At 45.2% G+C, this 24,452-nt stretch overlaps 1 protein-coding gene across 2 annotated transcripts in view; it reads left to right on the top strand.

Annotated features, from left to right (window-relative positions):
• The window catches only part of LRBA (LPS responsive beige-like anchor protein), a 920,035-nt gene that overhangs the window by 370,870 nt on the left and 524,713 nt on the right, over positions 1 to 24,452 (top strand). For both annotated transcript variants that reach the window (XM_073576254.1, XM_073576253.1), the window contains exon 36: positions 204 to 370. In XM_073576254.1, the coding sequence (XP_073432355.1) occupies positions 204 to 370 (167 nt within the window). The remainder of the gene's footprint in view (positions 1 to 203; positions 371 to 24,452) is intronic.

Below are 24,452 nucleotides of genomic sequence, written 5' to 3'. Positions count from 1 at the left end.
GACTTTTTATCTGGTAGATATGGGAGAACAATATCAGAAAATGTATATGTTGATGTGCAAAATGCCTTTTCATACCACAAGGAAATAAACACAAGAAAAGGACACATCGTTATTCCAGAAATCTTGCATCCAGATTTAACTGCAGTGTTTTATCCTGTATACATTGACATGTTAAAACTCAAGTTCTTGCATGTTTCTTCCAGTCACTTTGTGCGCAGTATTCGGCGGAAAAGAGAGAAGATGAAAAGATGTGCGACCATTTAATTAGAGCTGCCAAGTACAGAGATCACGTGACCGCTACCCAACTGGTACAAAAGATTATCAATATTCTCACAGACAAACACGGCGCGTGGGGAAGTGCTTCAGCAAGGTAAGACACCCACCAAATGTATTCTGGTGTATTCATATGCAGATTTACCCGACTCGGGAATTAATCCTGAAATTGGTCCATAAAAACATTTTCAATGTTAATTGATGTAAGAAGAGCTATATAAGCCAACATAGTCAAATTATACACTACAAGTAATTGTCCTGCTTGCAAGAGCTGTGAGAATCCATGTAATGAGCTATGTGTATTTTTTGGCTTTCTTGATGATCCTAGATGAAGGGTCCTTGAATGCAACCCCTTTGATTTTGAAAGGATGGTTAGGCCTCATTGTACCTCCATGACGATGGTGCAGCCTGTTTTTCTTTATTTTGGCTTCATACAATTCCGATAACTGATTTTTCTTAACTAGCTCACGACCGGTCAATTTTTCCTTCTTCTTGACAAGGCACATTTTTTTAGTTTTAACGTACATGCGCTACTAACAGCTGTAAAAATGTTTCCTGTTGGGATATATTCAAATAATTTTTGCCACTTTTGTCTGAGACACATGAGTCTTAATTTTGCTGAGAATTTTTTTTTTTTTCTGATGTCGAGGGATGCAAATAATAAAAATAAAATACTTGTCTTCCTGCCCCCCCTCCTTTTTACCCCCTTCCTAACATAGCCAATTTCTATACTGAGTTTTCTTTTTCTTCCTCTTCTTCCAAGAACCATTGCAATCCGACACTGACAACCATATAGTTCTCCAGGAGACCTTTGGTTGTCATTCCAACCCACTGGTGACCCGCAATCACGTGACGGGGGTCACCTGTGGGCGGATTTCTGGCCTGATGGCCGTAAGTGCGAGCTAAATGCCACTGTCAGATTGACAGCGGCATTTAACAGGTTAATAGTCGCTGGTGGATCGAGATTCCACCCTCAGCTGTTCCGGGCACATGTCTGCTGCTCAAAACTACTAGTACGGCGCATGTCACAAAGGGGTTAAATCTGATTTGTACGGAATCTAAACCATACTAATACTTGGCAATTTTGCAGCCAAGCAATTGCAAACGAAAAACAAACCTCAGTTATTTAGAGACCTCTATTCTCCTAGTTCTCCGCTTCCCTTCAAAAAAAAACAACAAAAAAACAACCCCAATGTCTGTAAAGTGCTGCTGAATAAGTTGGCACTTTATAAGCAAGCATTATACACGGCCAAATCATTGTTGGGCCATTGTCTTTTCAGACCTCTGTCATTCCTACGCAGTTGAATTAATCTTAAAAAAAATTCCTTTTGGATTCCCTTCCCAACTTTCAACAGGCTATAGACTTTTTATGACTGTGTTTAGCATGCTAATGGACAAGCAGCAAAACTACAGGAAATGTTCAGTTTCCCCAACTCTCTTAGGCCAGGTTGATATTAGCGTTTGAGTCCGCGGACTTCTTTCCTTAAGCTCCGCCTGCTTCCATATGCGTCCTGCGTACCTATCTTTAACCCCTTCACCCCCAAGGGTGGTTTGTTCGTTCATGACCGGGCCAATTTTTACAATTCTGACCACTGTCCCTTTATGAGGTAATAACTCTGAGACGCTTCCATGGATCCCGGTGATTCTGACATTGTTTTCTCGTGACATATTGTACTTCATGTTAGTGGTAAAATTTAATTCTTATAACTTACGTTTATTTGTGAAAAAAACGGAAATTTGGCGAAAATTTCGCAATTTTCAAACTTTTAATTTTTATGCCCTTAAATCACAGAGATACAGCACACAAAAAACTTAAGTAACATTTCCCACATGTTTACTTTACATCAGCACAATTTTGGAACCAAAATTTTTTTTTGTTAGGAAGTTATAAGGGTTAAAAGTTGACCAGCGATTTCTCATTTTTACAACACCATTTTATTTTTACGGACCACATCACATTTGAAGCAACTTTGAGAGGTCTATATGATAGAAAATACCCAGAAGTGACACCATTCTAAAAACTGCACCCCTCAAGGTGCTCAAAACCACATTCAAGAAGTTTATTAACCCTTCAGGTGCTTCACAGGAATTTTTTTAATATTTAAAAAAAAAAGTGAACATTTAAACTTTGTTATACAAAAAAAAAATTCAGGTTCAATTTTTTTTATTTTACCAAGGGTAAAAGGAGAAATTGCACTGGAAAAGTTATTGTGCAATTTGTCCTGAGTACGCTGATACCTGATATGTGGGGGGGAACCACTGTTTCTGCGCATGGCGGAGCTCAGAAGGGAAGGAGTGCCTTTTGACCTTTTCAATGCAAAATTGGCTGGAATTTTGATCGGACGCCATGTCACATTTGGAGAGCCCCTGATGTACCTAAACAGTGGAAACCCCCCACAAGTGACCTCATTTTGGAAACTAGACCCCTCAAGGAACTTATCTAGATTTGTGGTGAGAACTTTGAACCCACAAGGGCTTTACAGAAGTTTATAACATACAGCGGTACAATTAAAAAATCATATTTTTTCCACAAAAATGATCTTTTCACCCCCAATTTTTATTTTCCCAAGGGTAACAGGACCCTAAAAGTTATTGTGCTATTTGTCCTGAGTATGCTGACACCCCATATGTGGGTGTAAACGACTATTTGGGAGCATGGCAGAGCTCGGAAGGGAAGCAGCGCCATTTGACTTTTTCGGCTGGAATTGAGATCGGACACCATGTCACGTTTGGAAAGCCCCTGATGTACCTAAACAGTGGAATCCCCCCACAAGTGACCCCATTTTGGAAACTAGACCCCCTAAGGAACTTATCTAGATGTGTGGTGAGCACTTTGAACTCCCCCAGTGCTTCACAGAAGTTTAGAAAGCCCGGGCGTGAAAATAAAAAAATCGTATTTTTTCCACAAACATGATTATTTAGTCCCCATTTTTTTTTTATTTTCCCAAGGGTACCAGAAGAAAATGGACCCCAAAAGTTGTCTAATTTGTCCTGAGTACACTGATACCCCATATGTGGGAGAAAAGTACTGTATGGGCTCGGAAGGGAAGTAGTGACATTTTGGAATGCAGACTTTGATGGAATGCTCTCTCTGATATTTTTGCCCCCAATTTTTTATTTTTCTAATGGCAACAGGAGAAATAGGACTCCAAAAGGTGTTTTGCAATTTATCCTGAGTAGGCTGATACCCCATATTTGGGGGTAAAACACTGTTTTTGGGCGCATGGCAGAGCTTGGAAGGGAACAAGCACCATTTGACTTTTTCAACGCAGAATTGGCTGGAATTGAGATCAGACGCCATGTTGCGTTTGGAGAGCACCTGATGTGCCCAAACAATGGAAACCCCCCAATTCTAACTCCAACCCTAACCCCAACACACCCCTAACCCTAATCTCAGCCCTAACCCTAGCCCTAACCTTAGCCCTAATGGGAAAATGGAAATAAATACATTTTTTTTTATTATTTTTCCCTAACCAAGGGGGTGATAACGGGGGGTTTGATTTACTATTTATGGCAGTTTTTATTTTTGGCAGCTGTCACACGCTAAAAGATACTTTTTATTGTAAAAATAGTTTTTGCCTCACCACTTATTGAGAGCTATAATTTTTCCGTATTTTGACCCACTGAGTCATCTGAGGTCTTATCTTTTGCGGGACGAGTTGTTGTTTTTATTGGTATCGTGTTCGGGCACGTGACATTTTTTGATCGCTTTTTATTCTGATTTTTGGGACGCAGAATGAACAAAAACCAGCGTTTCATGAATTTCTTTTGGGGGGTGTGTTTACACCTTTCCGCGTGTGGTAAAATTGATAAAGCGGTTTTATTCTTCGTGTCAGTACGGTTACAGCGATACCTCATTTGTGTCATTTTTTTGTTTTGGCGCTTTTATGCAATAAAAACAATTTTATATAGAAAATAATTATTTTTGCATTGCTTTATTCTGCGAGCTATAACTTTTTTATTTTTTCTCTGATACTGCTGTGTGGCGGCTCGTTTTTTGTGGGACAAGATGACGTTTTCAGCGGTACCATGGATATTTATATGCGTCTTTTTGATTGCACGTTATTGCACTTTTTGTTCGGTGGTATAATAAATCATTATTTTTTGCATCGTTTTTTATTTTTATTTTTTAAGGGGTTCGCTAAAGGGGTTAACTAATGGGACAGTTTTATAGGGCAGGTCGTTACGGACGCGGCGATACCAAATATGTGTGCTTTTATTATTTTTCTTTATTTCCAAAAAGTGAATTTAATAGGGAATATTTTTTTTTTCTAGTTCATTTAGCGATTTTTTTAAAAATTATTTTTACACTTTTTTTTTTAACTTTATTAGGTTGTCCCAGGGGGGACATCACTGTCCTGTGACAGATCGCTGATCTGTCACATCACAGATCACTGTGACAGATCAGCAATCTGTCACAGGCAGTGTGCAGGTTTCCTCCTTGCCTGCACTTTGCAGGCACTGAGGAAGCCAGCTCCCTGCAGGCCCCCGAAGGTCCCCGTCGCCATCTTGGATCCGAGGACCTGCAGGGAAAGAGCCCCCCGCAGCAGCGCTGCACATTACGCTGCTGTGGGGGGCTCAGGGAAGCACAGAGGAAGCCCCCTCCCTGCCTATGCTTCCCTTTAACCCCCGGTACACCGCGATAGTGTTTGATCGCGGTGTGCAAGGGGTTAACACGTCGGAGGCGGTCCGTGACCGCCCCTGACACACAGTGCCGGGTGTCAGCTGTGATAATCAGCTGACACCCGGCCGCGATTACCGGCACTCATCATGTGGGCGCCGCTGATCGCGCTAGACGTACTATCCCGTCCATGGGCATAGGGGCCCGGGTCCCATGGACGGGATAGTACGTCTGATGTCAGAAAGGGGTTAACATTGTGTACGCAGGGGCATGCGTTGTGTGTGGATGTGTCGTTTTGATGTGCCCGCCGAATGCAAGAAAATACAACATGTTGTGTTCGGAGGGCACTTCAAAACTACCATGCGGACGCATTTCAGCATGACCGGTTTGGCAGTAGGTCAGTAATGGTGTGGAGTGGCATTTCTTTGGAGGGCTGCACGGTGTTGGGCTGTGAGCACAACCCCCATCTGTGGACTTTGGGCACTCAGACCATCTTCATGGAGTCTGTTTCTAATCATTTGTGCAGACACATGCACATTTGTGGCCTGCTGGAGTTCATTTTTCAGGGCTGTGGCAGTGCTCCTCCTGTTCCTGTTCCTCCTTGCACAGAGGCTGAGGTAGCGGTCCTGCTGCTGGGTTGTTGCCCTCCTACAGCCCCCGCCACAACTTTTGGTGTACTGGCCTGTCTCCTGGTAGCGCCTCCAGCCTCTGGACACTGCACTGACGGGCACAGCAAACTTTCTTGCCATAGCTCGCATTGATATGCCATCCTGGATGAGCTGCACAACCTGAGCCACTTGTGTGGGTTGTAGAGTCTGTTTCATGCTACCACGAGTGTGAAAGCACAACCAACATTCAAAAGTGACCAAAACATCAGCCAGAAAGCATTGGTACTGAGATGTGGTGTGTGGTCCCCACCTGCAGAACCACTCCTTTATTGAGGGTATCTTGATAATTGCCAATAATTTCCATCTGTAGTCTATTCCATTTGCATAACAGCATGTGAAATTGACTGTCAATCAGTGTTGCTTCCTAAGTGGACAGTTTGATTTCACAGCAGTTTGATTTACTCGGAGTTATATTCTGTTGTTTAAGTGTTCCCTTTATTTTTTTGAGAGAGATATAGATATATATATATATATATGTATGTACGTATGTATCGTATCATATATATTTATTATATATATATGTATATATATTTATTTTCTCCTTCGACTCATTGGGGGACACAGGTACTGTGGGTGTATGCTACTGCCGCCAGGAGGCTGACACTAAGTGGATGAAAAAAAGGTTAGCTCCTCCTCCGCAGTATACACCCTCGCCTCGACTGCAGGCAGAATCAGTTCTTGCTTAGTGTACTAGGAGGCACATACGTCTGGTCTCTTTTCCAGACTGTTTTTTTTTTTTTTCTTTTCCGTTCTCCTACTTTCCATGAAGATGAGACAGGGGCAAAGGACCCTATTGAAAGGGTCCGATTTCCCCAAACCAACAACGGGCGAGCACGTGCGAGTGTCACCTCCACGTATCCTTTCCCGCGACGCGGGACATGATGCCGGACTCGCCCTGACCACCCTAAGGTATCGAAACCCTAGGCTGTACAGAGGCCTACGAATAGTCCATGCGGCCCCCACTGCACCACCAAGGCTAGACTGCGGTGCTGCAAGGCGGCGGACGGTCCCTCTCCTCATCCCTTGGAGGGAAAGATGGAGCTAGGGTGCCTGCACTGTCCTTGATTTGGATGCAGCCCCCCTTCCCCCCCCCAACCTGAGGATCAGCTGGAGCTCCAGGGGTGAGGCCCTGAAGGAGGTGGGCTGGGAGGGCTCCTGAAACCCCCAGGGTCGGCATTCCTCTGGGCGGCAGTAGCGGTCGGGCACCAGCATGCGCCCCCACGGTGGTAACGCTCAGCAGCGCATATCCTTACCAGGCCTCGGTTTCCTGGTGCTCCCGTCCCCGTGTCAGGGCGGCGCTGTAAATGTAGTCCACGGCTTCTGCCGGTACTAGGCCACAGGCGGAAGTCCCGCTCCCATGACACACGTACTTCCGGCGGACCCACCTCCAGAGCCTCGGGCGGGTGCCGAAAAATTTAGTTCACGGTGTTGAGTTCATTCTCTGGTTCACCAGTTGAGTTCCCCTTCTGGACTCCCTCTGGTGGTGACGGGAGGTGGTGCGGCTGGTTTGATCGGTGGAGATCTGCCACCTGAGAATGAGGATGACGATTGGATCTCCGGATTCTCAGATTGGATTTGACAGCCGACGCCCTATTCAGTTGCTGGTGATTCCTTCTGGCTTGTCAGCTTTTGGTTTTCAGCTCTGTTCCAGTCATCTAAAGCTAAGTTTTTTTGCTAATGTTCACACTTGATTTTGTTGGTCTATTCAGTTTTTTGTGTGGTCAGCCAGCCCCGGCTGGAGGCTGAGCTGAATTCCCACTCTTATTTATCAGTATTTTGCCAATTGGCTTTTTGTCCCTTACTAGTTCGGTCTCTTTTTGCACTGTCTCAGAATATTTCAGAGTGCTGATATAGTGGGAGAAGTCTAGTGACTTCAGGGTTAATTTTGCTATCAGAAGCGTTGGACATTATTTTTGTAGGGTTTTTTGCAGGTTGCAAACAGTGACTTGCCTTTCCTTTCCTGTCTAGTTAGTTTGGGCCCCGTCATTTGCTCAGTCTAGTTTCCTGCCTGTGTTTGTGCCTTCATCTTGTTTCACCGTCAATACATGTGTGGGGGCTATCTATTCCTTTGGGGTCTGCTCTGGGGCAGTTAGTTTTCCCTTTTCTTGCTTTAGGCTTATGTAGTCCTCCGGCCGTGATGAGGCGTCTAGGAACATCGTAGGCACGCTCCACGGCTACTGCTAGTTGTGTGGTAAGATCAGGGATCTGCAATCTGCATAGTTACCAACCACTCTGGTTTTCTGTGGCTTAGCTTGTTTTGCTTTTTTCTCCTCGGTGACCCATTCATAACACCCCGGCTTCAGCCAGCGTTAGGCCTCGAGTGGAAGCTCGGCCCATAGGACATCACTGGCGGCGCCTTCTCTCCCTGCAGAGCCGCCCACACGCCGAGGCGCACCTTTTGGAAAAGTGTGCAGCGGTTCGGCAGACTGGACGCCTAAAGGAGATCCAGGACTGGGCACAGGACTGCGGTAAGTGCTACCCCTGAAGGAGAGGGCCACCCTCTGTTTTTTAGCCAGAGGCTAAGCAGTGGAACCCTGCAGGCATATCACCTAGCAGGGTCACCATGCCCAGAGCAGATAAAACGTACATGTTTTCTGTATGCTGCATGTACCTCCTGTCGGTCCGCCTTCCCACAGGAAAAATCTGTGAAATATGCGAGTCCAAAGTGCCCAGGAGCCCTCCCCTGCGACCGCCCAGATTGGGCTCTGCCTCTGTCGCAGTCTACGACATTACGAGAGCAATCGAGTCCCTTCAATCCCCAGTTAGGGGCAGGGTGTTGTGAATTCGCTTTCTGACCTACCTCTGGTTACTAGTGAAGGTAGTGGAGCTGGTTATATTGACAGAGGGGTCACGAGTTCTCTTTCCGGGCTCCCTCTGGTGGTTACCGGAGGTAATGGAGCTGATCTAATTAACAGAGGACTGCCACCTGATAATGAGGAGGACGATTGGAGATCTGGAGTTTCTGACTGGATTTAAGACAGCCGTCTCCCTCTAACCCTGCTGGTGATTTTTCCTGCCTCCTGAGGTATTAGTTTCCAGCTCTATCCCTGCATGCTCAGCTAAGTGTTCTTTTACTATTATTCACATTTGATCTGGTTTTGTCTATTTCAGTTTTGTGTGGTCAGCCAGCTCCGGCTGGGGCTGTGCTGAATTTCCATCCTTATTTTACTGCTTGTGCCAGTTTGTTTTTGTCCCTTATTAGATTGGCCTCTTTTTGCTCTGCTTTCAGAATATACCAGAGTGCTGATATAGTGGGCGAAGTCAAGTGACTTCAGTATTTTTCTATCAGATGTGTTGGACATTTTTTGTAGGGTTTTTTGTGTGATTGCAGACAGTGTCTTTCCTTTCCTGTCCTGTCTAGTTAGTGTGGGCCCCATCGTTTGCTCAGTCTATTTTCCTACCTGCGTTTGTGTTTTCATCTTGTCTCACCGACAATGTATGTTTGGGGGCTACCTATTCCTTTGGGGTCTGCTCTGGGGCAGTTTAGATTTCTCCTTTCTTGCTTTAGGCTTATTTAGTTCTCCAGCTGTGTCGAGGCGTCTAGGATCATCGTAGGTACGCTCCAAGGCTACTGCTAGTTGTGTGGATAGGATCAGGGTTCTGCAATCTGCTTAGTTACCTCTCTGGTTTTCTGTGGCTTAGTTTGGTCTTGCTCTCCTCCTCGGTGACCCAATCATAACAGCAGGGGATAGTGGCTCGCCTGTCTTAGAGGGGTCCTCTACCTCACAGGAGCCTCTGGCCTGCAGGACCCGCTCTCTCACACGGCAGACACGGGGGAATCGAACCCACACATCGTCTCCCCGTCCGTCTGTTGCCTCGGCATCAGTGAGCTCTGCCTCTCATTCGCCCTCGCCAGTAGTCGATGACGATAATTGGGATTACGACTCTGACAAGCCCCTTGACTTAATTACTCTGAGTTGCCAGGAAGCAATGAACAGCCTTATCGAGGCCGTCAACCAGAACCTGGGGATTGACAAATCCACGCTGGCCTCAGGGCACAGGGTGTCATTAATGTGGGGCAAGCAGCCTCGTAGAGTAATTGCCGCTCACCTAGAGTGACGACATGGAGAAAACGCTTGACGTTTGAGGTGGGTGGAATCCCTCGCGTTAGATCCACCCATGTCGCATTTGGCTGCTAAAGCGCTCTTGTCCATACCTAACGGTTCCGCTATTAAGGATCCCACCAACTGTCTCATAGTGGGCCTGGCTCGCTCAGTATTTGAGGCGTCGGGTTCAGCACTTTCTCCCTTGTTCGCGGCAACTTGGGAGTTAAGGCCATGGGCTCTGGGTCTGAATCATTATACAGAGCCTTACAGGGTATGAACCTGCCTGCGAAGATAGCAGATATTGTTAAATTAGGAGGACTTGGCGTGCAGATTTAACCGCCAAGAAGTCCCTATCTTTTTGCCCTGGTCAGAGGGGTGCCATCGGCCATTCTAGGCTGAGCGTGGCTATTTTCGCCTGTTAGGTGAAAGGTTGGACCAGCTTATTTCTGACCCCACAGGAGGTAGAAACAGTTTTCTCCCTCAAATAAGGGGTTAAGCAGCTTTTTTCGTCACCTGATTCAGACTCGGTTTTGGTCCTTTCGCAACCCCAGGGGAGCTTCAGCAACCTACTCCAGTTGCAGGTTGCCCCAACTTGGACTCATCAAGTCTCATATGGAGCCAACCCATTGGGGAGAATGCGATACCAACATCCCCAGATCAAGGGGATCTAGATCCCGAGGATCTTCGGCCTAATAGCGCGAGGCAAGTGCCGGACGACACCAGCAGAGTAGGCGGTCGCCTATTCTTGCCTCGCCATGTTTAGCTCTCCTTCGTGTACAACACATGGGTAATGGAGCTGGTATCCTCGGGGTACAAGTTAGACTGTGTCAAACAGCCCCCATCAAGTTGCTCCAGAAACACGGTGCCATCATCCCTGGGCCGAAAAGCGAAAAATGTCAGGGTTTCTATTCCATCCTGTTCACAGATTTGTCCGGATCAGGACGGTCCCGGATGGAGTTTTTTCACTTAGTCATAGCGGCTATAGAACATGGATGAGGTTTTCTAGCGACATCCAAGACGTGTACCTGTACGTCTTCATTGTCTCTCCACATCATAAAGTTCTACGCTTCGCTATCAGCGGCCTATATTTTCATTTCGCAGCTCTCTGCTTTGGGCTAGCTACCGACCCCGGAGTGTCCACAGAGGTCAGGGTGGTCATCATGGCCATTCTGCACTCTCGGGGCATAGTCGTCTTGCCTTGTTTAGACTACCTTTTTGATCAAGGGCCCCTCATATCGAGCATACGAGGAGAGCATCAACATCCCGCTAGATACTCTTGTGGCTTAAGGTGGTTGGTCAACCTGGAGAGATCATCCCCGGTCCCAGTTGGAAGGAGTTCCTTTTTAAGGATGATCTTCAGCACCTCCCGAAGGTTGGTGATCCTTCCTCAAGACGAGGCCCTAGCTGTTCGGCAAGGAGTCCAGATACTTCGCCAGCCAGTCCCTCATACCTTTCGTCTTTGCATGAGGGTTGTAAAGAAGAGGGTGGCCGCAATGGGAGCAATCCCAGTTGTCCCACTCCAAACTCACCCCCTGCAGCACGCCCTCTTGTCATCATGGGACAAGAACCCGTTCTCACTCGACCACTGGTGCGGGTTGCCCAGGTAGGTCAGACAGGCACTTGGGTGGAGGACAGTCAGTTCCTCCTGTCTTCAGGGGAAACCCTTCTCCCCGGACCAGGGGTTGGTGGTCACAACCGACGCTGGTTTCCTCGACTACGGAGCAGTCTTTCTCACCATCGCGAGAGATGGTGGTCGCCGCAGGCGGCATGCATCTCAATCAACTTGTTAGAAATTCAAGCAGCCCGGCTGGCTACGCAACTTTTTTCAGCATCCTCTAGCAGGCCGCCCCGTCCGGATTTAGGCGGACAACGCCACGGCAGTGGCTAACATAAATCACCAGGGAAGCATCCGCAGCAGACCAGCCAGGTACGAAGTAAGGCACATCCCTCACTGGGCCGAGATGAATCACTTGGTGATCATCCGTCCACAGAGAGCTGGGCGGCAGGCTTCCTCAGCTGGCAGGGTCTTGTGTCCAGGGAATGGTCACTACTCCCCGAGGACTTTTTCGTTAAGTATCCAGATGTTTGGGATCGCCGGACGTGGAACGGACGGTTTCCGGGGTAGGCGCCAGGGTGGTTGCGTTTGTCGCATCGGTCCCAGGACCCGCAGGCAAGTGCTGGGAATGCGTTGGTTCTGCCATGGAACCAGTATTTGCCTCCCATACCTATTTTCCCCGCTGCCGCTATTCCCAAGGATCATCAAGAGGATCAAGGCAGAAGGAGGTTCCAGTGACGCCTCTGGCCCCAGATTGGCCTCGGCGGGCGTAGTACGCAAACCTGGTGCAGCTACTCGCTGACATTCCCTGGTGACTGCCAGGGCGCCCAGACCTACCTTCTCGGGTCCCGAGCTACCACCCGAATCCAGGGACCCTAGGTTTGACGGCTTAGCCGTTGAATCTTGGTTTCTGGCCCAGGCTGGGTTCGGACACGATGTGGTCACTTCAATGGTTAGTGCCCAGAAGCCCGCCTCAGTACATATTTTCCACCGCACTTGGAGGATTGTCTCTTCATGGTGTTAGGACCACGGTCGTTCTCCATTGGGATTCTTTATTCCCAACATTTTGGCGTTTTTCTTTTTTCCCAGTCCGGCATGGACTCGGGGTTAGCTCCAAGTTCCCTTAGGAGACTAGTGTCTTCCTTATCCATCCTGTTTCAGCACAGAATCGCTACCAGTCTGCAGGTATGGACCTTCAACCAGTTGGTCTCACACTTGGTACCCCTCTGTAGGACCCCTCGGTACAACTGGGACCTTAACCTGGTCCTAGGCGTTTACAGGAAACTACATCCAAGCCACTACAATTGGCATCTTTGACATGCCTCCCCTGGAAGGTGGTGTTCCTCGTGGTGATAACATCAATCAGGCGGGTATGTGGCTGACAGCTCGATCTTGCCTAGCTCTCTTCCTGATATCTCGCAAGGAGAAGGTGGTTCTGAGGCCAGCTCCCCCTTTTTCTGCAGAAGGTTGTTTCCTCATTCGTCTTAATTATTATATTTCCTTGCCCTCCTTTTTTTCACGGCACCAGTATACCGGGTGGAAAAGGCTCTGCATGCGTTAGACCTGGGGAGAACTCCCAGGAGGTACGTGTCACGGACGGCATCCTTTCGTCAGACAGACACGCGGTTCGTGCTCCCTGAAGGTCGGAGGAAGGGACTTGCTGCCTCAGGAGCGACCATAGCCGGGTGGATTCAGGAATCCTACCGCATCGGAGGCGCAGCTATGTCAGCAGAGATCAGAGAGCACTCAACTCGAACCGTCGAACAGTAGGTGCCTCGCGGATTTTTGCGGCACCAGGCATCGGCAGAGCAGGTAGGCAAGGCAGCAGCCTGGTTCAGCTGGCACACATTCTCCAAACATTACAAATGTCCATACCCTGACTTCAGGCCATGCAGCCTGGATAAAAGGATTCTCCAAGCAGTGGCGCACCCTTACTCAGTAGGTGCGTGTAGCTTGGACCGGTGAATTAACTCCCACCCAGGGACTGCTTTGGGACGTCCCACAGTACCTGTGTCCCCCAATGAGGCAAAGGAGAAACAGGGATTTTTGTGATAAACTCACTGTAAAATCCTTTTCTCCGAGACGCTCATTGGGGGCACAGCACCCACCCTGTTAGCCAATTGACTCCTTTTTTGTTCATTAATAGGTATTTATTATACCAGGTGGGTTTTCTAGATATGTTGTTACCTACATTGAGGCTGATTTTGTCTTGTAGATCTCCTACTGCTTTTGCATTGAACTGATTCCGCCTGCAATCGAGGCGAGGGTGTATACTGCGGAGGAGCTAACCTTTTTTTCATACACTTAATGTCTGCCTCCTGGCAGCAGTAGCATACACCCACAGTGCCTGTGTCCCCCAATGAGCGTCTCGGAGAAAAGGATTTTACGGTGAGTTTATCACAAAAATCCCTGTATCATGCTCAAAAAATAAAGGGAACACTATTCCATTTGCAACAGGCTGTTTGTGTTCCCTTTATTTCTTTGAGCAGTATATAAATGTGTACTCACACACAAAGCTATATGAATGAGACCTGCTACAACTGATAGAAGCCCCTTTGTGTATAAATGTATTCTGGGCTTAACACACAGTTGAATATTTCTAAAAATAATTGAAGTTCCAAATAGTTTTTTTTTCATTTTTTTATGAAAAGGAGTCTGTCACCCCTAAAATTTCATTTAAACTGAGCATACACTCATATGGAAGACTTGGCTCCTATAAAAAAAAGGTACTTTTGCGGTATAAATCTGTCCTTCTATTGTGCATAAACTGTTTTTACTCCTATAAGTTAATTAGAATGCTTGGTGCATTTTGGTGTGTCTGCCCTGTTTTCCTCTCTGCCCAGCGCTGTCTGAGGAGGAAGCAGGTGCCAGTGCTTACTGTCAAAGATCCCAGATTGACGCATATATGCACACAGCGCTCTCCTGCCTTAGTGTTCAGCTGCAGCACATGGAGCAGAGCTTTGTGTGTGCTCGCGCGTGCTTTGATTTACGAACTCCCAACAGTGATCGCTGGCACCAGCTTCTTCCTGAGACAATGTTGCACTTGGGCAAGAAGGCACTGTCTGACATAGTGAGCAAAGGTTTCAAGAGAAATCTAGTGTCTAGTAGGTATCCAAACTCAGGGGGCAGACTGGTGCACTGAATCTGCTCAGCCTCGTCACGGGTGCACAAAACACCATAATTAACATATGGGAATGAAGAGTTGAAGAGTGTTTTATGCACATAAAAGGGACAAATTTATACAGTAAAGGGATGATTTTATAGGGGCAATGTGCCAACTTTAAATTGCGTTTTAGTTGAGACAGCTTTCTTTATAAATATTTTAGTAAATGAGAATCAAAAATTAATTTGTGTTGAAAATTTGTCAGTTTCTGTTTATAATACAAAAGCAACATAAAGTCCAATTATGACTTTTATGTATTCTATAAAAATCTGATTGGTTGTACTTTTGCCTGGCGACTTGGGTCCTACAAATCCACCCCCATAATATCTAAGCTTTTGTGGTGGTTAATGTGAACCGTAATATTTATAGTAAATGGTAATTGACAAAGTTAATAAATACATATAGCGTAAAATGAGTTGCACGTGCAGCGAGTCTGAGTTGTGTAATTGGTTTTAGAGGTAATCTGTCAGCAAGTCTTCACTTCATCTGAGAGCAGTAGAGGAAGAGACCCTGAATCCATCGATGTATCACTTAGTTTACTGGGTGCAGCGTTTCTGACAGTTTTTAGATTTAGCAATGCAACACAGCTGAGAAAGCTAACTCCGCCCACACCAGGCCCTATATGTGCATAGTCTGTAGACCATGAGCTGCTTGTCACAGAAAAGGGACGGAGTTATAAGAATGCCCACACCAGCCAGTCAAAGCGTTGATAATGTCCTGGTGATAAAACCTTCAAAGTATACAGAACACAGCCTGACATGTGACACATTGTTGAATTTTGTGTATTAACCCTTACATGCTGTCCTCATATTGCATAACAAAGTCCTGCTGACAGATTCCCTAGGGTGCTAGTATGTATTGCCACATGCCGCATTTATGTTGGTATTACAAATGATGGCATAATGAGGTGTATCGCAGTGCCATTCATATAACTGGATTGTGGCAATATTTCAGCACGCCGTACAGTTTTCTGATGTTTATTTTGTATCATCAGTTCTGCATCCGCGGTATGCACACATTGCAGCATTGCTGTATCTGCTCAGTCTTCTCTCTGCAGAATGATTTACTGTACTTATTACATGACTTTTATATTTTGAGTAAAAAAATAAATATAATTAATAAAGAACACACTTAAATTCCCTCTAGATTCCTAATTGCAGATTATAAACTCTGTTTCCAGCGCTGCAAGCGTTAAAGTAATCTTGTTTTCTCGTCCTCTAGTAAATTGAATCTTCGAAGGATTTTGGTTTAATTTGGTTTAGGCTGTTTTCATTCCTCTCTGTCCTTTGGAATTCATATCGCTTGCTTGTTGCCAGGACTCGGAGCCTTAATACTTTCCCATTAATGTCATTTATTTTGTTTCGGTATTGATGGGTTTCCTAATGCCGTCCGATCACTAGGCTGCGATGCTGGCAGCTGGCCCAGGATCAGCAGTGGTTTTAATAAATCACAATCAGACCCATGCCATTACATCAATATTTTTAGTCAATTATAGAGAAGGTCAGGTGCTGCATTCGGGGATGAGGCTCCAGCGTGTGGCATGTTCAGAAAACATCTGGCACTGCAACGAAAATGCTAGTTGGAAAAAATAAGGGGGAAACAAAAATAAAATTCAATATTGCCCATTTGAGGCAGATCAAATGAAATCTCCATTATTCTAGGCAAACCACGGATGATTACAGGGTCCTTGTCCATGGTGGGGGTATTATGCCTAATTCTGTTATACGTAGAGAAATTCCCAAGTTCCACTTCAATAAAAATGAAAATATTCTTTTCTGTGAAGCAGATGGGATTTGTTGTTCCCTCACAGCAGGCGTCTAATATCTTTTGACACCTAGTGACCTGTCTGAATGCAATTTGTGTCTTAATATCGGGCTTACACAAGCTGCTGCCACCGAGAAAGTCACCGGCGTCGTTATTCCTGCAGATCTGTGCAGCGGTTTCCCTCTTTAGAAATACTCGAATAGCTTCTGAATGTTTGCCCTTTGCCGTCATTGAATTTTTTTTTTTATTTTTCCTCCTCCTTTGAATTCCTAATCAGTAGATTTTTCATTCGGATGGGAAAAGAAAATTGTACTACCTGTTCATATATTAATGTCACCTGATGTAAAGCTCAGGTGAGAGGGAGAAGAAATGCTGATAAGAAACGGCAAAATGAGCCTGGAAATAATGGGGGGGCATAGAGTGGCCGTTCTTTCCCCCCCACTGTGTGCACGGAGCGGCATTGTGTTTATTTGGGTCAGGAGACAAATCATCTTTCATGTAGATGACACCTGGTAAAGTGGCTGAATGGAAGAAGGATGGGAAGAGATGATGGAGAACAGTGGATGAAAGTCTCGGAGGACAGGCTACCCTTTCCTCATCGCGTCCTTCATTGCATTCTAATAGGCTGACTAATGTACCATAGAAATTCACTCTGGATCTTGGGATAGTAGTGCCGAAAGTGGCGCTCCTCATCTCTGGAATAAAATTCAGCCATAAATTACGGCAGGCGCAGCTATAAGGGCTTCCACGTTTTTATATCAAGCTAGCAGGATGTTTTAGATTAGCGCATAGAAGCAGAGTTGGGCTGCAGCTGCTTTCAACACGCTATGCGAGATTGCTCAAAATCCGTTCTAATGGATGCCCTCAAGCTACAGGGTTTTTTTTCCCTCCCTGCAAAACATTCATCTTTTCTTCTTTTTTTTTTTTTTTTTTTGTCCCCCCTTTTTTTTTCCCATGCGTGTCAAGAACCCTGCCGGTAAGATCTTTGTGATGCTGCCTTCAATTTTTCTTCAGTAAATCAAATCTTCTTCCTTTCAGAAAAGATGAATGCTGGAAGGTGTGGGTGTTATAAAGGGAAAAAAGGAGACGGAGAAAAATCAATGCGGGCAAAATTGAAACAGTATGCCTTGGTATTGATTGGCCTTGTGAAATCGAAACTAACAGCTTTGTAACTGTTCCAGTGGACAGTTAGCTGACCTGTAATGGACAAACTATCAATATTAGCATTACTTTTTTTTCTCTTGTATGTCATACTGCGTCTGAGCTGAAATGCTCATATTCTAATTCAATATACAAGAAGTTTTTTTTTCTTCTGCATTTTATTTTTTAGCAGTAGAGAAACAAACATTAACATTATATTAATTTGGAAAATGGCTTTTTTCTTTTTCATTGCGCTATAATTTATGAAATCTTGAAAGAATTTCTTATATTGTAAGGCAAGAAAAATCAATTTAATTTATCAAAAGCATCGTTTTTTACATACATGCAGCGGTTAAATCAGCCCGTGTCTTATTTCTGGAGCTGTACCCTGGTTGCTGCTGTGTATAACCAGGCACTTCTTCTTTTATTGATCATTTTTAGGTTGTTGTTTTTTCTCTATTATTTATAGGTTGTAGCTAATGAAAATGCATTTGGAAATCCTGTTATGATGGCCATTATTTATGCATTCTATAGGTAGAAATCACAATCGAATCCCCAGCAAAGAATGTTTAATATCTTCAATTATATTAGGTTTCATGAATATTTAACATATAAATACCTCATGTAGTTTCTGCATTTGTTTGTATTATAAATTATTTTATTTTATCCTTTTGTGCAATTTTTTTTTTTTATTTACAGTCTTTGAGAATTTCCGCTCATCAGTTCTTTCTTGTGACATGAAAGGGTTACTCAACCCTGCTTTTTCCTTTTTTCCTTTCGTGTTTATTACCTTTGTGATGAGATTTCACTTAGCATTTTTATAATGAATGAAAACGGGTACCTTGTAGAATTGCAATCCCATTAGCCTGCGGTGCACTGAAATGTGAAATGCAATCAAAGCAAATGTATGCAGACTCCGAAATAAATAAATAAAAACTCTTCTCCCCAGCCCCCTTAATGCTTTTCTTTCTCTGTTTCCCCACCCTGCAGTTATTGCACTTGACACCAGTGTAAAGTAACATTCATTGCTCTCTCTGGAGCTTCTGCGATGTTTGGAATTTTTTTATTGCCAGCATTGGCCCATGTAATAATATTGTGAAATGGCTTAATAAAACTAACAGTTCTCCCAGTCGTACCTCCTGTGAACCCCCCATACACTACACAATCACAAATAATTTATACTGAAGCTGAACCATGCTAAGAATTTGATTCCTGCTTCAATATTGATTAATGCAATTCCATTTAGGAGAAGACAAAATTGAAGGCTTCCACTTACCTGTTTCCTCTTTTTTCTGTTTTTTTATCTTTTAGAATAATTTACTTGTTATCTTACTGAAATCAACACCTTTTATATTCGTTTCTTGATAAATTTCAAGCACTGGTTATTTTACTGCAATCACGCCTCTGAAGAATATCTGCCTTCAGAATCAGTTTTGTCTTTTTTTTCTATTTCCCTTCACTTATTTGTTAGAATAATACATTTATACTGCACTTATGTATTGCATTTATGGAACTTCATAGTCATAATTGATTAAACCTTTAAACCATTATTCTGGTGTAAAAAGCTTTTGGAAAGTATAATTTTTACATGACATTGAGGCTTCGCTTTTGGCGTTCTAATGCCATTTTTGCCAAACCAAGTGGAGAGGGGCGTGGCAACCGCAACTTTTCACGAGTTTGATGAGCATTCACTGTAGTAGGATTTATGGCAAGGCGCACACAGAGGTGTACGCCACTTGTCAGATGTAGAGGCACATAGGTCTTCATGAATTGGGAGCGTCTGACTCCAGCACAAATCCTCAACAATGCCTGCGTGAACATCATTGGTTTTGACGAATCGGGCCCTGTATGTCGTGATTATTCCTAAATTTAAATTAGTCAAAAGGAAAATAAAATGCAACAATTGGATATAAATGTTGTCTTGATTAAAGGGACTGTCCGGCCAAAACTAATAAGTCTGTAGTCACTCTGTGTGACTGCAGACTTATGAATCCCCCCCAGCACATGCACTGTGCACTGCGGGGATTCGCCGATTTCAGACCCGGGTCTGGAGGGTATGTATGAGTTATACATTATCCTGGCCAGTGGGCGAGACATCACACTCATGCACTTGTATGGATCGAGGCAACGCCCTCTTGTCAGACACGCCTACTGGCCGGACAGGGTGTGTCCTTGGCTCAGGAGGCCATGCCCACTGGCATATATAACTCATACATACCATCCAGTCCCGGGTCGGAAACCGGTGCATCCCAGCAGCAAACGGTGCATGCGCTGGGGTGTTTCAATAGTCTGAGGTTACACAGAGTGACTGCAGACTTATCGGTTTGACCGGACAATCCCTTTAACGGCAAGAAAGTACCAATAGTATAATGTAGTAACTGGGATGTCAAAAATAGTATTTCAAACCTCTACCTTTTAAAACCTGCGTACAAACCAATGCCTAGATAAGGTCACGTGATCAAATATGCTTCACACCCACTTATGACACCCAAGTTCACTAGTGGATTTGAGAGAAGGGGTTTTGCATTTGTTGTAACCTGGACTGCTCATTTCATAATGATAAATGAGACTTTTAACCTTACAGAACAAAACCGTGATATTATATAGAGCCGGGCCCCAATGAGTACACCAAACCAAAAAGAGAAAAATAGATCCCTGAAATATAGCTTCTAATTATGTCTTTTTTGAGAGTTCTTATAGATAAGTATAACAAAATTATAGAGGTGTCTGTACATATGTCAAGACAATTCCAGCAAAAGTCGAGGTACGGTATAAGGGGACTATAATTCCCTCGTAATCCCTCACATGTCCCTATTGATATGCAGAGGTTGGCACGCTAATATTTGCGATATATTGCCAGTGCTCAACTTCTGATTTCCATGGAGACCCTAATACACACCTAGACTGTAATTAAGCACAGAGAGTGAAAAAAATGAAATCCTGGATGCATATCCAATGTGCACATGAATGAAAACACCAGAACAATACCCAAACTCAGAATATTGGGGGAAAAAAAAGACGGTACCCCTCAAACCATTTGTATAAACAGATGATTGCTCTTAGTTCAGGGGAGATATGTACATAGGAAACTACCATATATCCATATAAAACAAAAACTGGCAACCAGAATAAAGTATATTGTAAATATGTAACCATCTGTGTCCCATGCCCTTTCCCCCCCGATATCTCCAGGGTTCATCAGGGGATCTAATGAAATACTGACGATACAGTGGCCACAGGGATAATGCGTCGCATCGTATATGATTTGATCAAATTGCTGTTTTTTTTGCTGGGGTCTGTCTTTATAATGCCAGTGTCCGTCTTACAAATCATATATATGTCCTTCATCCTGGTACGGGCGGCACGGTGGCTCAGTGGATAGCACTGCAGCCTTGCAGCGCTGGGGTCCTGGGTTCGAATCCAACAACATCTGCAAGGAGTTTGTATGTTCTCCCCGTGTTTGCGTGGGTTTCCTCCGGGTACTCCAGTTTCCTCCCACATTCCAAAGACATGATAGGGATATTTAGATATGATATTTAGATATGATATTTAGATATGATAGGGAATTTAGATTGTGAGCCCCATCGGGGACAGTGATGATAATGTGTGCAAACTGTAAAGCGCTGCGGAATATGTTAGCGCTATATAAAAATAAAGATTATTATTATCTATTAAATCCCCATCCTGGCACATTGCCCCCTTGTGCTGCTACACTGGCACATTGCCGCACTGTGCTGCTGACATGCACATGTATCCCCCATCCCATCCTGGATATGCCCCCCTGTGCTGCTAGCATGCACATGGCCCCCCCATCCCATCCTGGATATGCCCCCTGTGCTGCTGGCACGCACATGGCTCCCCCATCCCATCCTAGATATACCCCCCTGTGCTTCTGGCACACACGTGACTCCCCCACCCCATACTGGATATCCCCCTGTGCTGCTGGCACACAGATGGCCCCCCATCCCATCCTGGATATGCCCCCCTGTGCTGCTGGCACGCACATGGCCCCCCCATCCCATCCTGGATATGCCCCTCTGTGCTGCTGGCACGCACAGGGCCTCCCATCCCATCCTGGATATGCCCCCCTGTGCTTCTGGCACGCACATGGCCCCCCATCCCATCCTGGATATGCTCCCCTGTGCTGCTGGCATGTACATGGGCCCCCCCCCATCCCATCCTGGATATGCTCCCCTGTGCTTCTGGCACGCACATGGCCCCCCATCCCATCCTGGATATGCCCCCCTGTGCTGCTGCCACACACATTGCTCCCCCATCCCATCCTGGATATGCCCCCCTATGCTGCTGGCAGGCAAATTGCTCCCCCATCCCTTCCTGGATATGCCCCCCTGTGCTGCTGGCACGCACATTGCTCCCCCATCCCATCCTGGATATGCCCCCCCTATGCTGCTGGCACGCAAATTGCTCCCCCATCCCTTCCTGGATATGCCCCCCTGTGCTGCTGGCACGCAAATTGCTCCCCCATCCCTTCCTGGATATGCCCCCCTGTGCTGCTGGCACGCACATGATAAAATAACAAACAGTTAACTCACCTTCCGATGATGGCTCCGTGCTCCCAGCTCCCCCGTGGTTCTTCCTGTGTCTGTGCTGACATCCAGGAGCTGTTCATACAGGCATTTCATTGTAGCTGCAGGACCTTTCATCACATGACCGCAGTGCTGCACACTGGGAGTCACGTGACCACAGGTCCTATTGGCACAGACACAGGAAGAGCCAGGGGGGAGCTGGGAGCACGGAGCCATCATCGGAAGGTGACTATAGTGACGGGGCAGTAGGGGGAGAGTGCAGGCACATGCAATATGCGCTGCTCCCCTGTTCTACTCTGTGCGGCTTCAGCACCAAGGTGATGGACAGCGGGTTCAATGAATATTACATGAGCCTAATGAGCGGGAGCACGTGACCTCCCGCTGTCTCTGCAGCCCGCAGCCATACCACCCCAGTTCCCTGACACCACGCCAGAACCGCCCCCTTCCTCTAAAGCACACATTCGGATTATAAGACGCACCCCCCACTTTCCCTCAAAATTTGGGGAAACAAAAGTGCGTCTTATAATCCAAAAAATGCAGTAGATACCGGCTGCTGCTCCGTATGATGGAGTAAAATCAGCAGTAAATGCAACAGTAGAAAGGGATATATGAACAATTCTTCTGCGCTGCTGCTCGAGAAGATATCCAATGGGGATAATGGCCTTGCACAAAGAAGGGTCATTCCATGGTAACTTACGTTACATTCACAAGCCAAAAACTGTTTTAATAATGGCTACAGACTGTTCTTTGAAGACGGGCACAAAAATGAGTGAATGTATATTGTACATTAAACTATTCTCAATTGATTTCAACATAGTTTTATTTTTCAAGAATACAAATAAAATACAAAATAGTGTTATTACTTGGTAACTTACGTTGCAACACAATGTAGTAACTTGCGTTACAAAGCTGATGGTAACTTGCGTTACAATACCATTACTTCATATGAGAAGTAAACATTTTGTAATGTAAGTTACTAACGGTGTTGTAACGTAAGTTACCATGGAATGACCCAGAACAGTTTTATTAATCTAATCTTTTCATAGTTGAACAAACTCCTTCATCAAGAAAAAAAGCTGCAATGACTGCGTTTAGTACTGATGGAGTTTGTTCAACTCTGAAACGCGTAGATTACTAAAACTGCTCTTTGTGCTAAAGCCCCCGTTACACATAGCGATATCGCTGTAAAGTCACCGATTTTGTGACGTAGCAGCGATATTGCTAGCGATATCGCTATGTGTGATACCTCCGACCGTCTCCCTCTGCTGATTATCGCTGGTTGCGCGAGAAGGTCCTGGATCATTTCTCGTCGGGCGCTTCCTGTGGCGCCGACGAGCGACGCGTGGACGCGGGCGGGAGGGCGTCAGGATCACCTCGTCTGACAGGTAAGTAGCGACCCCCGACCCCTGCTATGTCGCTGGTGAGATCTGCCTGTGTGGCAGCTCACTAGCGACCACTTAGCGATGCATCAGCGATCCGTATCGTTGTCGGGATCGCTGGTGCATCGCTAAGTGTCATCATCTCCATTGGAGATCTTCTTGACCAGCAGGGCAGCAGATTTACCCTTATAGCCCTTTCTACTGTTGCATATCAGTCAGTATGTCATCGGTCTGGAGATCTGCTACATGACATAATTTGTATATTGACTATGTAAGTAATTTTTAGATGTTCATCGCCCACCTTCTATCCCAGGGTCGTCATGCAGCCTTATGTGTCTAATGTGAAATAACACACAGCTGGAGAACTATTAGGTGTTCCCAAATTGCCTCCAGCATACTGTTATGATTGTCTTTTAAATCTGTTCCCATTGACTTTTATAACTTTATTTTTCTCTTTCACTTGGTTTGTCTCTGGTTACCCATGGTTTAGCAAGATCATGTTTGTAGCAAGATCAAGTTAGCATGTTATTCACATTGTCGGCTCATTTGTTTTACTTTCTGTCAAGACGTGAGGAGCTAATCTATTTTTAATGTTATTATATAGTTTGTGTCAGTAGCAATGTGCTGTATTTTCTCTGAAGTGGTGGTAACATTCATGTCTTTACTGGAGAAACTGCATACATAGTTTATCTGGGATGTAAATTCACATGATGTCCTTAACCCTATGAGAAGCCTAATGTCCACCCTTCATGACAGCCATTCCCAGCAGTGAAGCAAATAAGCCTTTACATTAAGCAGAGAAACCACGCTACCTAGTTGCCAAAGAAATATTAATGTGTTTTGTACCAGACAGGATTTAAAAGAATTTAGTTAAAAAAAATCATTTACGATAACATTTACCTTTCGGAGTATAAACATCGGAGTTGTTGAGATTACAAAGAATACCAACAAGATGTCAAGTGCACGGCTAGCTGGGGATATAGAACTGATAAAACTTTCCATATGGTATTTCACTTTCCCAGGGATCCATCAAAATATCCTCACTTTGACTCTGTCGGATCGGACGGTAGAGTAATATAAACATCCTTCATGATTCAGACTTTTTCTTGGTGAGGTACAATTAACTGTGTGAATATGTGGCTGTATAATGGGGTTTCTTAGGCCGGGAAGTCTGCAGCACAAACTCTTCCTACTTATGAGCTTTTGGAGTTCACATGATTTTCTGCAGATGAAGCGTCGTCAACATGGTGAAGATTTGTGGTGATTGTGAATAAAAACCTTAATCAATGTCAAGTT

The sequence above is a fragment of the Dendrobates tinctorius genome, unplaced genomic scaffold (genome assembly GCF_039654945.1).
Source record: "Dendrobates tinctorius isolate UK_male_01 unplaced genomic scaffold, ASM3965494v1 ptg000008l, whole genome shotgun sequence".
NCBI lineage: Eukaryota > Metazoa > Chordata > Amphibia > Anura > Dendrobatidae > Dendrobates > Dendrobates tinctorius.
Note: the sequence above shows the minus strand (reverse complement) of the source record. Positions and strands in the feature narration are given on the sequence as shown.